The following is a 15,737-nucleotide window of genomic DNA, read 5'->3' on the forward strand; positions in this document are numbered from 1 at the left end:
TTGTTTTTTCCAACCAACAGACATTTATACTGTATAAAACAGAAAATCTTCACATTTGAGAATGTTCTTCATTTTTGCTTATTAAACGATGTAAACGATTACTCCGTTATTGTTAATTATTAATATATTGACAATTGTTTCAGCACTAATCTAATGTCAGAGGTGGAAGAAGTACGCAGATATTTTACTTAAGTAAATTTGCTTTCCTTAATTAAGTAAAAGTATTTAAGTATAAGCAGCAAAAGATACTTAAAGTATGAAATTCAGTAATCCCAATAGTAGCTGCTTTAAGAAATTAATTTGTTGTCGTCGCCTGCAGTGAATGTTGTGTTTATGTTTAGTTTTCTAAGGTGTAACGGTGAAGCCGACCTTCCAGTCATGGTCCCCACAGCCAGAACCGCCCCGCTGGGATGGAAACCTGCAGACCTCCCTGGATCCTGGAGCAGAGAGGAGGATGAGTTAGTTTATTTAATTTATGGCTCTACTAAATCCACTAAATCTACATCCTACTACCAGTCACCTCGATGGTCTTGCTCCAGAGGGGCTGATGGGAGTTGGTGTCCCAGAGGTGAACCTGTTTGTCCTGGGAGCAGGTGACGAACTGCTCCATGGAAGGATGGACGTCCAGACCCCACAGCTCATCTGTGTGACCCTGTGACACATTACACGTCTTATATAATACACCGCAGACCGCCGCAGGAAACATGCACATTGTGTGTGTGTGTGTGTGTGTGTTTGTGTACCTGTACAATCGGAGTTAAGGTATCAGGGAAGGCGGCTCTGATGATGGCATTCTTGGTGGTTCCTACGAAGAGCTCTCCAGGTTTACCTTCAGCCAGCGCCCGTATAGGACCGAGCGACTCGCCCACCTGGAAACACACACAGCACAGACTGAAAGGAAGCGTCTCACACTCTGTATAGATCGAGATAGAGCTCAGAGACAATAGGGCCAGTCCCACAAAGTCATTTAGACTAAACTCAATGATAATGTTAAGAAAAAATATGACAAAATGTGCCACAATGCCTCCATTTAAAGAACCAACAAATGTCAAAGGGAAGCAGATTTTCTCCTCCGAATTATTCAGTCTCTGTCCCTTTGATGGACACTTCGGCTCCCTCACCTCCATCTCGGACTGCTTTCTATAGTCGTGGTCCCACAGCACCACCTTGCGGTCCTTCCCTCCTCCAGACACCATGGTGCCGTCCTTCAGGACACAAACAGAGAAAACCCCGCCCTCGTGGGCCCCCGACACCACCTGGCTGATGCGGCTACCACCTGCCAATCAGAACAAAATAGGAGATCAAAACACAAACAGAGGACACGGATCCTTTTATATTTTCAGGCTTGACAATGAGACCAGAGAACATTTTTTCACCTGAGTTTGAAAATTGCGATGGAATGAAAGACCTCCTCTAAAATAAAACTGTGTTTAGGTGGGCAGCAAAATATTTTTAGGGCTACGTTTGAGTCGTGATCCATAACTGGCGAGTGGGTTTTATTTTGCTGTATCTTTACAGATTGCTTTTCAACCATCCAATCATGTTTCTGACACGAGCAGCACTGCTGCATTAACATTTTCATACTTCAGTGAGCAGCCAGCCTTTCACTGTTTGGGGACTTGATCTCTTAATATCTTGAACAAAAGGTTGGGATCACAGTGATCCTTTTAGACGCTACCTTTGGCCCAGACGTAGATGTTTCCACTGGAGTCTCCTGTGATGGCGTCTCCATTCTCAGCAAACGCCACACACAACACATACTTTGGCTTCTCATTTTTCTAGAGAGAGAGAGAGAGAGAGAGAGAGAGAGAGAGAGAGAGAGAGAGAGAGAGAGAGAGAGAGAGAGAGAGAGAGAGAGAGAGAGAGAGAGAGAGATGAGGTAGAATTTATTGCATATACTGCTGCATTTGTTTAGCTAGCTGTATTGTACTAATGAAATATGGTTAATGAGGTTAACATGGAGCAGTTGTTATCATGGCCGTACATCAAACAGGCCCTGTCTCTTGGTGAGAGTGTTGCCATCCACGGTCCAGAAGTTGATGTGGGATTTTCCACAGGTGACAATCAGGTTGGCATCCATGGGATGAAACACAGCGCCCAGTACCGAGTCATTGGAGCACTGCAGAGACAGGAGGAGGCGTGAAGATGCAAACATGTTTCTCTACTAATATTGCAACCCTTATGTCCATGCTGGTAATCCATACTGTTAGAACCAGGAGATCAATAATCAATAGTCAAAGGTCAAGGGTCAGGGTACCTTGACGTCAGCCAGTTGCTTCTCCTTCTGCCAGTCCCAGACCGACAGCATGTGATCGTTGGCATCGTCCACAGCGCAGAGGAAGGTGCCGCCGTTCTGAGAGAAAACAGAGAGAGTTAGATCTTCATAAAGCAGAAAGTTACAGTCATTTATTAAAATACTTAATAACTATTTACTGATTGAACTTTGCATCAAAGCCTCGGTAAACTCTACAGGAAGTGAAGCCTCTTACCGACTTGGAGAAAGCCACGCAGGTGACCGCTCTGTCGAACACTCCCATCCCGATCACATGGAGCGTGTTGAGGCTCACAGAGTCCCAGACACGAACATGAGGAGCCAGCAGCTGAAATCAGACGGAGAAACAGTCTGTCAGACAAACTAATCTGATAACTAGAAAAAAAAATGTGGGATTAGATAAAAAAATATATACAACATTGCAAGAAAAAAATTTAAAGATAGTTTTCTTACTATTTATAACCATTAGAATTTAAATTTATTTTTCTTTTCTCTGTTATCAATATCTGCTTTAACTCTCATCCTACCACCTGGGTCCCCACAGACTCCAGAGGTCTACTTTTTGCCATATCTCAAAGGTGCTTTATTCTATTAATCCCATTTTTCACCACTTTGTCAATCAATTTGTCACACACTATCATGGGGATAGGGCCACCCTGTCAGTCATTTTGAAGGAGACAGACACAGATTTCCACATATTTTCTGTCTATTTTTGTTTACACAGTATGCAAATTAACTATAACTTTCCTAAAATAATAAGAATCTGTTTGATTTATTCTTCAGATAACATTAATTACATAACTAATACTGTTTTGAAAAGAAATAAGTTAACATTTTGCTATGATGGTTGTTATTGGTAGTTTATTCCCAGTCGTAGTCCTTGTATGTTAAATAGATTTTGTAGGATGAGAGTTAAAGTCAACGGTGTCCAAATTTAGCAGTGAGTAAAACGGTGAAACTCTGTAGGAGGATGTAAGTGATGGTTTTCACACTACCTTTCCATCTTTAGAGTTTCCAGCCACTTGCCCCGTTGCTATGGTAACCATGTCAGGATGCACACTCAGGCTAAGAAGAGAAAATATAAATTATTACTACATTTTCATTTTTTAACACTGTTTCTGGCTTTTATGAAAAAAAAAAAAGAAAGAAAGTAAAATCCCAGCGGAGTTTTCCACTGTAGATTCAAACACAATGAATTGAAAATGTAAACACTAAATGCCGTCACAACTGGAGACATTTTTCAGGATTTACTGTCACTTGCTATTGTTTCCATGACAGACACTGTTTTCTTTTTAGCCTCTGACTTCTATAAATAAGGAAATATTTTGTTGCAATACAACAATTTTGTGTTTCTAAAATTTAAAAAAAACATAAAAACTGCAGTATTTAACACTGGATCCTGTTCAAAGCAGGAAAAAGAGAAAAACATCTGTAGATATGAGAGTAGCTTTCACACAACACTTGATAGTCAGCTCTCATCAGCCTGCTGTTTTTCTCACCATTTGACATCATCGTTGTGGCCCAGGTAGTGTCTCTGCTGCTGCTCCTCGGTGTTGTACAGCACCACCACAGAGGCGTTGAAGTAGACGATCTCTCCGGTGGGCAGCAGGTAGAGGTTGGAGCGGCAGTCACGTCCGCGGTAGCCATACCTGGTCCGCGCTTAAGTTAGGGAACAAGATGGGTGAAGCTGGACAGGAGAACATTTAATATTCTGACTTTAGACATTTAGTTGATGCTCTTTATCAAGGTGACTCACAGGGACTGAAGCTTATGCAGCTTTTGCAATTTTAACAATAAGAAACCAAACGTACGACTCACTTCAGGAGAAAGTAAAGCTTGTATAACCCAAAGTTTATATTTTCCATTTACTGCCAGATAACTATGTTTTTGTAAGTAATGAGTCTGGCAGTTATTTAGGTTTCTATCCATCTGTTCATTTATTCCAGGGGTTTTCAAAGTCTGACACAGTGAAACAAACACAACTCTGAGTTTGACAGCCGCTGATCAAGACATAATAATTCATTAATTTCTCACTCCTGATCCATCTAAGAAAGCGTTTCTCTGTCTATTTCTCCGTTTCCCTCTCCCCGTCTGAAGGATACACCCACTGCAGTTTGAGCTTGCGGTCAGGTAGCGCCACCTTTTGGTCGAGGCTGTAGCTCTCCCTCTTCTCATCAGGGAGGTGCATGGTGACAGGACGACCTCGGAGGAACATCCGCACATATCCATCCTCTGGAGAGAGAGAGATAGAGAGAGATAGAGAGATAGAGAGAGATAGAGATAGAGAGAGAGAGAGAGAGAGAGAGAGAGAGAGAGAGAGAGAGAGAGAGAGAGAAGAAAAGGAGCGATGGAAGGTTAAAGAGAGGAAGCAACTGAGAAACAAAAGTCAAACTGCAGATACAAGTAGAAGAGACAGAACGAGGAGGTGACGGTACACGTCTCTTTTCAGAACATGGCAGCACTGCATTCACTAAAGGTTGTGAGTTCATGATTCTCCATTTAAACACACACTTCCATCTTCTTTTATCTAATCCTGTTGCTTTGTGTTGAATTCTGAAGTTTTCTGACGTGACTCTACAAAATCCGAACAGCAGAATTCTTGCCTATTGAAATCTCAAATCCACCCAACAGTAAAACACTTCATATACCCCCCCAAAAAACAAACAGAAAGGGCCCCTTTTTGAAGTTGACAACAGCAGGCTAAGAGACAGGGACTACACCAAAAAATAAAATAATTAAAACTAGAGAAGATGTTAGAATCCTGCCAGTTTTGTTCTTTACGGTCTACCAACACGTTCTCATCCCAACTCGTCACATACGTACTGACACTTTATCAGACCCCTCGGCGTCACTTTCTGGTCGCAGTAAACACAAGCTTAACATTGTGAATTAAACAAAACCACTTAGTTAGGTTTAGGGAAAAAAACATGGTTTGGCTTAAAACTACTACGTTTGTGCAGTGAAAACTTAACACACGGGACACGAACAGCGTTCTCCTGGATGAAAGCCTTGTTTTTGTTGGAACACTCTTTTACTAGCAGCTTCAGAAGTCAGTACTTCTCGGGCTCTTTAGTAATTCTAATGGATGTTTCTAATGAGAAACATTAAATTCTTCAAGAGCACTTCAAGGACTCCTGAAGGCCAATTGAGTTCCACACATCAGAGGCTGCTCATCCTCTTTATAGCTAATTAAAGTGTGACAGTAATGGGAGATAATAAGAGAAGAACTAATGCAGTCAGACACTGATAGCAAGCATCAATGGGGTACAAATGAAACTCCTCTTACCTGAGTTGAGGGTGCATTCTTTGGATTTGCTGAAACAGAAAAAAGAAAAATGAATGAGATGTTTCCTGTAAAGTTAAGCAGCATAAGATGCTTCAGGGTCTGGCTGTCTTCCATAATGGAAGTACCATCAAAACAGTACATTAAACAATATATACAGAATATATAATAAGTATTTTCCAAAGCTCCTGAGACTTTGTTCCATAACATCAGGCGCTCCTGTAAGATTCTGAATTATTGATCTCTTTGCTTGACAGGCTGCAGCCCTCAGCGCTCAGTTTCACATTAACTGGACAATAGAAAGGTCTGTGGAAGAGCTGCAGAGCACCAAGTCAGCAAAAACACACAGGCCATGATCATATAATCGAAACTAGGAAGACAGCGCTTATCCTCCTGCAATTCTCTTCTGAGATGATGAAGGCAGGATTAAGGTCCTTGTTGCTTGGAAATATTGTTTTCATGTACATATTACATATTAACTAGAATATTCAGCATGCATCAAACTTGTGGAATTGAACAGTAACAGTCAGTTCATTTTGCAACAATGCCGTGTGAAACATTTTACTGTGAAACGTCTGTGTTTTGTGCAGCACATTTGCACGATACAAGTCTTTATTTTACTCAAATTTACTGACATTATCTCCTGGATATGATGTCAAGGCTGATCATCCGCTTATGTTTAAAATATTATACTATATAATAATATTATATTATTATGTATGCATATTTATCTTTATATAATATTCACAAAGACCTCTTGCTCCAGTGCCTGTGCAGCCAAAATGCTGTCAAAACTTTCATTTATAATCGTCAACGCAACCTCCAGAATTCTCTTCCAGGAAAGAGGCAGGAAAAAAGGAGCATCAAACGAAAAACCTTGCCAAAAACAGCGACCCCAAATCACAAAATGCCGGGTTGCATGGGACAAATATTATCACATGACCTCTGTGTTATTTGGTAGGTAATTTGCGGTGGGATTTTTACGGACATGGAAGATTTGCACGGGATTAAGATCACAGACGACCTCCACAATTATATAAAATGACTAGAGGTCCCCAGGTAAAACTAGTCCCATGCGAATAGGGTTTTTACAATGTTGATGTCTAATAATTGAAAATAATTTTCACATTTGTTCAGGCTTCAGAAAAATTAAGATCTGTTTTTAAGAGCATAATTGATGCATATCAATGTCTCAAAAGTATGTGTGGAGTCATTTTGTTTAATTTTTCCAACAGGGGCCCACAGGTCATTTCTGCCCATGCAGGGCTCCTATAGAAAGTTAATGCTGCACTGCGTACGTCTTTGTTATGGGACACAAAGCTAAAGACACAACTCTGTTTTTCTTTGATGAACGGAGGAAATGTACCAACTCTTTAATGTGACTGTGTACACACAGGTTGGTAAAGATCGTGTTTGATCGAGTCAACAGACACAAAGTAAACAGACAAGTCCTGTTATCTGTGTAACCACACATGAATGATGACACCTCAGAGAGGATCACAGCGAAGATGACAGAGAGGAGTGAGATGGAGAAAAAAAGCTGAATATGAAAACGTTGGATAACTCATTTAAATTTAAAATGACAACCAGTGAAGTCAGCCACTTTGCCAAAATCCATAATTAGACCTGTCAATCAAAACCTGTAGCTGCCTCATCATCAGTTTGTAGCAGCTGAGACGGCCGCAGCTGTTCCTGAATCAGCCGTCTGTCAACCAATCAGAACTGCCCCGCTGAGCATTTCAGTGCACGCTGACCACTCAGCCTAACCTGTCAGGATGCTGTCAACCAATCAGATTATCAGGATGTTGAAGCGCTGGATATCATATATGACAGGTGGATATCACCATGGCAACAGCAGTAAAAGTAAAAGGCTTGATAAGATAAGGGGAAGTGAGGGCTGCTCAGCAACAGGAGAGACGGGAACGATGCGTTTGTCTTCCCTGAGTGTTGGTTGGAAGCACAGAGACAGTCGGTGGCAGTAACACACAAAGAAATTAAGAAAGATGACGATTTAAAACATTCAAATAAATCAGCTTTGCAAAGGATTTATGAGGAGGAAGGAATTCATCGTGCTTTTTGACGAGTAATACTGAATGTAAACATAACTTTTACTGCTTATTTACAAGGAAACTCAACAGGACACCTTCGAGCACCAGGATGAACCACGAGTGCTCCTGACATTTGTTTAACAGGGAGTTACGTGCCTCACAGCACTGAGACGTCTTAGTCTCCCTGAGCTTGTCAGGTCACGCCAAGTGAACGTTTGTTTTTCATAAAGTAGGTTTGCCACAGGTAAAGAGAATAAGTATTAATCCTAAAAGATCAGAGCTTGTTTGTGTGTGTTTGAACATAACACAAAGCGTCAGAAGAACAAAATGAAAAGACAGACTGCAGAGTGAGCAGGCGGCTCATCTGAGGACGTGACTGGTGTCTGTTGTGTCTCTGGGCAGCTGGAGGCAACCAGCCAGGGTGTCGGCTCTTTAAAGTTCCCACATAAAGAGCCCGTTTGTCTCTTCTGTTTATGTGTGTGTGTATGTGGGGTCTGCCAGGAAGAGGAGGCGTGGTCCAGTTCTAGCCAATGAGATTGATTCAGAGCCAGTAATTAGTGCAAGGCATGCTGGGTAACTGGCAGCCGGACAGGGCAAATAACTGTGGATGTAAAATCCCATGCGGCTGCAGTCCCAGTCACAAGATGTCCAGGGAGACGGGGAATGCACAAACAGAGCACTCATTAACATGCAGCACTGAGAGCATTGTTGGCTTTTTCTGCCTGCCTGCACTCTGAAAAGCCCAATTGGTTTGTGTAAGAACCAGAGGGGACTAATGAGCAGCGAAGACCCTTCAGGGTTCCCCTGAGAAATCCTTCAAACAACACACAGAAACAGTATAATTAATGTGCTCGGCTTCTCTGAAGACAAGAACCCTTCCCTGCAGCTCAGCTGTGCTTGCTTCAGGTATAGGTATAGAAAAAGGCCAGACAATTACTAAATGTTGATTAATTTATGTTTAACATGTTCACAATTTCAGGTGTTGAATTGGCGGACAATTTAAAATGAAATTCCATCGCTGCTCGCTGTCCGAAACCACTCACTGACCGGTCAGGCTTCCAGATGCTTGGCTGGATTTGATGGCCTCTGGAGAGCTAAAAAGTTTCTCAAAGATATTTTTCAGGATATGACTTTTTCACTGTCAGTGCAGAAGGATTAACTTTAAAAAGTTATGAAAATGTTATGTAATCTTTTGTGTTAGCTTGTTTGTTTGTCATATTTTTAATGTATTTAACTTGTTGAATCATTTCAGTGCCTCAAGTTTGTTCTTGCGTCATATTTTGACAACTGAAAACATACTTTTAAAAATTAATTCTAGCTGGTTTTCAATGTTTTACCTGTTAAATATGAATTTTCCCCCCCAAAAAACTAATGTATAGACTGATATAAAAACAATCCCTCTCAATTATGACCCATAGAAATGTGTGGTGGTGTCTATATCTGCAGAGAGCCGCTCTTTTCTTCTTATTTTACTGTGTTCGGGACTTTTATGAGCTTCAGCGATAACGTTTTATTCGTTCTCACCAACGCCGCTCCCTCTCTTCATTCACTTTCTCAACCATCGCCGCTCCCTCTCTTCATTCAATCAATCAACCAACCATCGCTGCTCTCTCTCTCTTCCTCACTCGCTCGTTGAGTCGTGGAGGAAGTGTGTTTACAAACAGCAACTGACAAACGTTACATATTGTACCTTTAAATACAATCTGTGAAATATTGTTTAAATCTAGTGTGCGTAATTTTATTTATTAAGCCTTCAGCTGGCAATTATGTCCGAAACTTCCACTATAGGTGCAATAATACATTTGTCTTAAATTACATGATATGGTTACAAGAGATTCCTCGTCATTTTTATCTTATAAGTGAAGTGCTTCATCAGGCTGGGAGATGGATGCAGTGATGGATTTTGAAGTAAATCAGCTACAGAGGTCTGACTGATTTACTGGTCCATTATGACTTAAGTACTGCAGTAGTGGTTTAGTTAATGGACACAAACATATCTCATCATCATCATCACTTATCAACAAAAAAAAAACACTAACGGACTGAACTTTGTTCCAGTTTGCATTAGACTCATCCACTCTGAGGTTATTGTGGCATCAGTACCAAAGAGAGAGAGAAAGAGAGATAACGAGAGAAAGAGAGCGATTGAGGGGGAGAAAGATTTGATTTGACAAAAGGAAATGATCTCAATCTTTTCAACATGATGCAAATCTTTTCATCTTTTCCTTCATCAGAATTTGCATGGTTTCATTCAGACAGAGAGCAAGTTATTCTATTTGTTAAACCTAGTTTACTTTACAAAGGATATGTTGGGGCCAAAATTTAAATATTTCCTTCTGGATCAAAGCTTTCTGAATAAAACAGAGACAAAAGGAAATAGACATCCAGGGTGAACATGATCTTTACCTTACTCGTTGTATTTGCATATATCCAGACCTGTATGGCAAAACTCTACTTTGCACAATGCCCTTAGATTTAAAGGGTTAATACCCTTAACTTAACTTTAAATCTAAACTCAAAGGCAGTCATAGTGATGCTAAACTGGTTTACTGTGGCAAAGCCTGGTTTTAGTGGTGCAAAATGCTTCTCTGCAGAGGTGTGGTCAATATGTTTGTCGCATGTTAAACGGGAGGTCCAATCAATGTCATCAGCGTTTTTTTTGCAAGCTGAGCGGAATCGGTAATCGTAACATCAGTCCAACAGCTGCATCAGCTTCCTGTCTGTGGTCACAATGCTGCAGGGCATTAAGCTGCTCCACAGGTTTATGTTAATCAAAGTACAACTGTGACTACCCAAGGCAGCACACGAACAAACAGAACTACAGTAGGTGATGTGAAGCGGTTTGTTCCACATGAACGTATGTAATATCCTCATTTTCTTGTCAACTTCAATCTGTAATACAAAAGCAGGAGCTCCGTCCTGTCGGCTGCCAGAATCAATCAGATTTAACAGAACAATCACTGAACTGACAGAACTGCTGAGTACAGTGTGACCAGTCTTCTGTCACTTCACATTTACTCATCCCATTCACGTGTGTATGTATGTATGTGTGTGTGTGTGTGTGTGTGTGTGTGCGCGTGTGTGTTTCATAACCGGACAGAAATGTGACACGTTTGTTTGTTTCCACCATCATTAGAAACCCAAATACAAAAGAGCCACTGATCTATCTCTGACATAATGAGGGACCTATTAGGTAAGAGATCCACTTCAGAAAAACACACATTCAAATGGCAAATTACTTTTCTATAAAAGTCAAGTTTCACTTTTTTTGAGCAGATGAAGAATGTGAATTCATCGTGTGAGAGCTTTCTTAATGAAAAGCAAGTTCCACATAACAAAGTACAACTCACATAATCTTTCCTTGTTGAGCTGGATAATTGAACTATGACCAGTTCTTCTCAAAATGACATAATTTAATATTTTCATTATGTTTCATTGTGTTGCCGTGTGATCCATGATCCACTAACACATCTGGCTCTGGTCTCTGCTCTGTTGTGTGCATGTTAGTACGCTGCAGCCCCTCCCCACAGCCCTGCAGGCTGGAAACCTACCGCATCAAACGGTTCTCGTGACAACAGAGATTCACAAAACAACACAACTTCCTCAGTCTGTCTGTGAAGTCAGAGCGACTGACTACAGAGACTTTTTGTTTTTTCAGACTGAAAGTAACCAAAACCTTACGATGGGGAAGCCTGAAAGCATTTCACAAACCACACCAGTCTGTGTTTCATTGTGCAATCTGTAATCTATTTAAATACTAGTCAGAGAACAGATGAGGGATGGGCTGGATGTCACACACAAAACAATACTTTTCTAGATTTTACTGAAATTCATCCAGATGACTTTAAAAAGCAGCATTTTCTCAAAGACTAAAGCAAAACACACATTTACTGACTGTTTGTGCTATGAATCACTAAGAGCAAAGACTTTCTCCTATTCAAAAAGCTTTACCAGTGACTCCTCTCTGCTCACAGTCTCCAGCTGTCTCTGTCAATCATTGATTATAAAGGTTGTAAAGCAGCTATTTACCTGGAGGATTTCTTCATGGCTGCGAGGTTTCCGTTACAGTAACAGTCAACAGAGGAGAGCAGTGTCCTGTACAACAGCTACAGTAGAACACCGACTTCCTCCTTCTCTGAGCAAACTTTTAACTCAGCCTGAGGTCCCATCATCCAATCAGAACGCATTTCCTGACTGAGCAGACCCACCCACCTGACCCGTAACCACACCCCCCCTTTTACCAACAACTGCTGGAAATCTGATCCATCAGCAGAAAGACAGGAGAGAGGGAGAGTAGAGGAGAGGAGAAGAGAGGACCAGGAAGTGTGGATAGAGCTGCAACGATTAGTCGACTAATCGATTAGTCGATTGACAGAAAATAAACTATTTTGATAATTGATTAATTGGTAAAGAAATTTTCATGTAAAAATGGCAGAAAATGCTGTTTTCAGCCTCTGAAATATGGAGATTTGCCTGTTTTTCTCTGATTTATATCATATTAAACTGAATATCTTTGGGTTTTGGACAAAACAAGACATTTAAAGACATCACCTTGGACCTTGAGAAACTGGGACAGACATTTTTCACTATTTTCTGACATTTTATAGACCAAACAATTAATCGATTAATAGAGAAAATAATGTGCAGATTAATCAATAATGCAAATAATCGTTAGTTGGAGCCCTAATGTTGATGAGAGAAAGAACAGCAGAGATAAGGAAAGTGGAGACATTGTTTTTTGGAAACTTTCATGCCAATAAAGCCACTGACACTGAATTGAATTGAATAGCACAGGGGATGAAAAATGAATAAAAGACACAATAAAAGACAGACAGATGAAAAGAAAAACAAGAAAAAGTGTGTGAGACTGTACAACCAAAGATAAACTTCCTCCGGGTTTGTTTATCGATGACAGGTGATCCACGTGTTGTGTTCACTTGGCTGTGACACGTGGATACTTCACTGTCCATCAGACTCACAGCTGTGGCATCACAAAGACTAACAGCCAGTTGTCTGTACAACATAATTCATGGCGACGTGTGAGACTTTACTGCAGGCGAACAGGAAGAGCTGACTGAGGAAATGTAACAGACAGATGATGATGAGGAGACACATCAACTAATGATGATGCTGTGCAGAATCCATCTCTCTCTCTTCTCTGAATAAGTGAAGCCTGAGTGTGCTTTAAACTTCAGAAACTCTAAAGCAGCAGTTCTCAGAGCCTTTGGTCTAGTTTACAGATAACATTTAGATGAATAGACTTTATGGACTGGTTCCATATCAAATAGTCTGACCACAGAGAGAATTTCCATTTTCTTAGTGGCAGTATCTTTAATTATTCATCCATCCGTTTTCTATACCTGTTTATCAGGGTCATGGGGGACGGAGCACATAGATAAATTCACAGTTGTTATATAAATGAATTAAACATTCTTAATGTGTCCTAGTATATTTCCGGTTGCAGAGATTTTTTTAGTATGTCCCAAACCTTAGTTTGAAACCAATAGTATGTGAATTGCATACTATTATCAGTGAAATATTACAGTATGCAACGCCAAACAACTAAAGCGGCATAAATATCCCACAATGCAATGCGGTCGTGACGATGACGTTCATAACAGACGTTGGCGGACGGCTCTGTAACATCAATAATGCTTCAATTGCAGTGCAAGTATAACATTTAACTTCGCTAAGCGTAATATATATTTTAAATTAGTTCAGACTTTATGATTCTCACAAATTGGTCACATGCGGTTGGCACGGGTTACCATGGTTACACGCCTCCAACCGGCAAGGAGGCTCAGAGGAAGTTGCGATGTAAATTACTGCTCAGTGCGTCCGAAAAGACACATACTACTGTTTATTCACACAAAAGTATGTTGAAGGATAGTACATGTATTGGGTATGTAGTACATAGTATGTGATTTCGGACGAAGCCTATATGAATGACACTAGCTGACAGGAAGTAAACATGGACACAAGCTGTTGCCTGTCTAGAAGGTAACCCGCAAATTGTGAAATCTGATCTGAGATCTGCCAAAACTTGCAAAAACTCTCGCAAGACTCGCTGCCCGACGACCTAGCCTAACCTTAACCATTCGAGGTCAATGCCCAACCTCAACAATCTCGCGAGAGTTTGCTGGTTCCCTTCTAGACACGACCCTGTTGCCTAGCAATGCAATTCCGTTGAAACGGTTTATCCCAGCATCCTTTGGGAGAGAGACCGGTTGGACAGGTTGTCAGTGTATTAAAAAAGTATTAAAAGTATTAGATGTGTTCAGTACTCTGATACCTGAAATCTGCATATCTAAATGTCTACATATCTAATAACAGAAATAACTTAAATCAGTCTTGCTGTAATCAAACGCTCTTTTTCTTGTCGCCTCTGACTGGCACACAGTGTGTCCAGACTGACTGACTGACTGAGGGAGGACAGTGTGATGCCAGAGAGGAAAGACAGCTCATTGCACCAATCTAACGTGACCCATTGAACTCCTCCACAGCCCTGCTGACCCACGATACACAAACATGTTCTCTGAGCTTGTTAGCGGCAAAATGAGAAGTTATTTCATGGCAACATCGGGTACATAAGTTTTTTCTGTTACACCTGCCTTTGCGTAAAATGTGACTTCTAGTATCACAGAGTAGTTAAAAATGTCCCAGGTAGTAAGAAGGTGTTCATGAATTTAGAAACATAGCATGTATTTTATACAAGACACACCGTCACGCCGGACGAGGCGGTTACCTTTTGCCTCCGGAGGAGCTGCTGGAGGAGGTGGTTCGACTGCGACTCTCCGCTCCCATCTCTCTCCTCACCAGGGTGAGACGCTCTGTGGACATACTCTTCCTGACGGAGAGGAGAGGAGACAAAAGAGTTGTTAAAGAGAAGTCTGACATTTGAAACTCATCTTCACCTCTATTCCCCGGGCCACTGCTAAAACACTCCCAGTTAATTTCCCTGGTTAGACGGGGGTCTTATAAATGAAACTAGAAGTGACAGATAAGACATAAAGTGTGAAAGAATATGGAAGGTTGAATAATGTCGGGATGACACAGCAAAAGTCTCACTGGTGATTTACGTGATTGTGGTATTTGTGGCAGTGTTTCTTTTTCTTTAGTGCTTTGTATACCTCTTAATGGACTGTAGCACCTCCTTCTTAGGGGAGGAAGGGGAGGAGAGGTGGCGTTTCTGCTGAATGTAGCCATTACTCAGAGGTCTGGAGGGAAGAGCCTGCAGGAGCTGACGCACTGAAAGGTAACAAATGATTATTAGCTTCGGCAAAAGAGGAATGGACAACAATTTCTGAATCTGAGACTGTCACTTTGTACTGTATGTAAGGGAATGAAGTAAATCAATGTGTATGTAATCCACGTAATCGTGAACAAGGAAGTATAAAGAGCAACACATGTTGCGTATGGAGAACGTCAGGATGGATGGGAGGGTCAAAAACACCAGACTTTAGCCCAGGAAACCGCTGTTCGTATCCCGTGTGAAACCAGAAGTCAACGTTGATTTGTTTACGGAAACACTGATGATACATGATGATTGATGCTAAAACGAATTAGGAAAGGCAGCATGACGTCGGCTCTCTCTTTTTGTCAGTTACCTTTCTTACCCTTGGTAGCTGGTGCTGAAGCTGTGGTGGCCAGAGGTCTCCTCCCAGCAGCATGGACGCCTCCAGGTTGCGTCCCCAGGCTCTTCTCCTCACAGTAGCCCAGTCGGCGCAGGGCGTCAGCCAGAGCCGACTTCAACAGCTGGATCTCGTCCTCCTGCAGCTGCAGCTTCTGCTCCAGGTGGGAAACCCGGTCCTCCATGTCCATGTTACTGCCGGCCGACACCGTGTCATCTGGACAGGAGGACGGAGGGTTTTAGATTAGATTCAAGTTACTGAGACTTAAAGCTCACAACGCAGTTTAAAGGTGATGAGCACAAGGAGTGATAACAATTACCTCTGTTCATTATTAATAAAAACACAATGTGGTGACTACTACAACTGTAGCAACAATCCAGTACACCTCAGAAGTAAAGTACAACACTGATAAAAGTAAGTAGCGCTGCAATTAATGATTAACCTGTCGATTTTTTCTCGATTAATCGATTAGTTGTTTGGTCTATAAAATGTAAAAAAAAATG

At 41.3% G+C, this 15,737-nt stretch overlaps 1 protein-coding gene across 6 annotated transcripts in view; it reads right to left on the bottom strand.

Annotated features, from left to right (window-relative positions):
- eml2 (EMAP like 2) overlaps positions 1-15,737 on the bottom strand; it is a 33,151-nt gene that overhangs the window by 4,853 nt on the left and 12,561 nt on the right. For 3 of the 6 annotated variants that reach the window (XM_074641169.1, XM_074641172.1, XM_074641173.1), the window contains exons 2-16: positions 15,211-15,450; positions 14,734-14,851; positions 14,349-14,450; positions 5,559-5,587; positions 4,375-4,504; positions 3,772-3,921; positions 3,268-3,337; positions 2,490-2,600; positions 2,258-2,353; positions 1,985-2,119; positions 1,679-1,778; positions 1,122-1,276; positions 744-869; positions 521-652; positions 370-437 (exon numbers count right to left, since the gene is read on the bottom strand). In XM_074641169.1, coding sequence (XP_074497270.1) covers positions 370-437; positions 521-652; positions 744-869; positions 1,122-1,276; positions 1,679-1,778; positions 1,985-2,119; positions 2,258-2,353; positions 2,490-2,600; positions 3,268-3,337; positions 3,772-3,921; positions 4,375-4,504; positions 5,559-5,587; positions 14,349-14,450; positions 14,734-14,851; positions 15,211-15,450 — 1,762 coding nt within the window. Of the gene's footprint in view, positions 1-369; positions 438-520; positions 653-743; positions 870-1,121; positions 1,277-1,678; positions 1,779-1,984; positions 2,120-2,257; positions 2,354-2,489; positions 2,601-3,267; positions 3,338-3,771; positions 3,922-4,374; positions 4,505-5,558; positions 5,588-11,632; positions 11,762-14,348; positions 14,451-14,733; positions 14,852-15,210; positions 15,451-15,737 lie in introns of those variants that run through there. The other 3 variants (XM_074641171.1, XM_074641174.1, XM_074641175.1) reach the window with 2 other exon arrangements.

Source organism: Sebastes fasciatus, chromosome 7, assembly GCF_043250625.1.
Source record: "Sebastes fasciatus isolate fSebFas1 chromosome 7, fSebFas1.pri, whole genome shotgun sequence".
NCBI lineage: Eukaryota > Metazoa > Chordata > Actinopteri > Perciformes > Sebastidae > Sebastes > Sebastes fasciatus.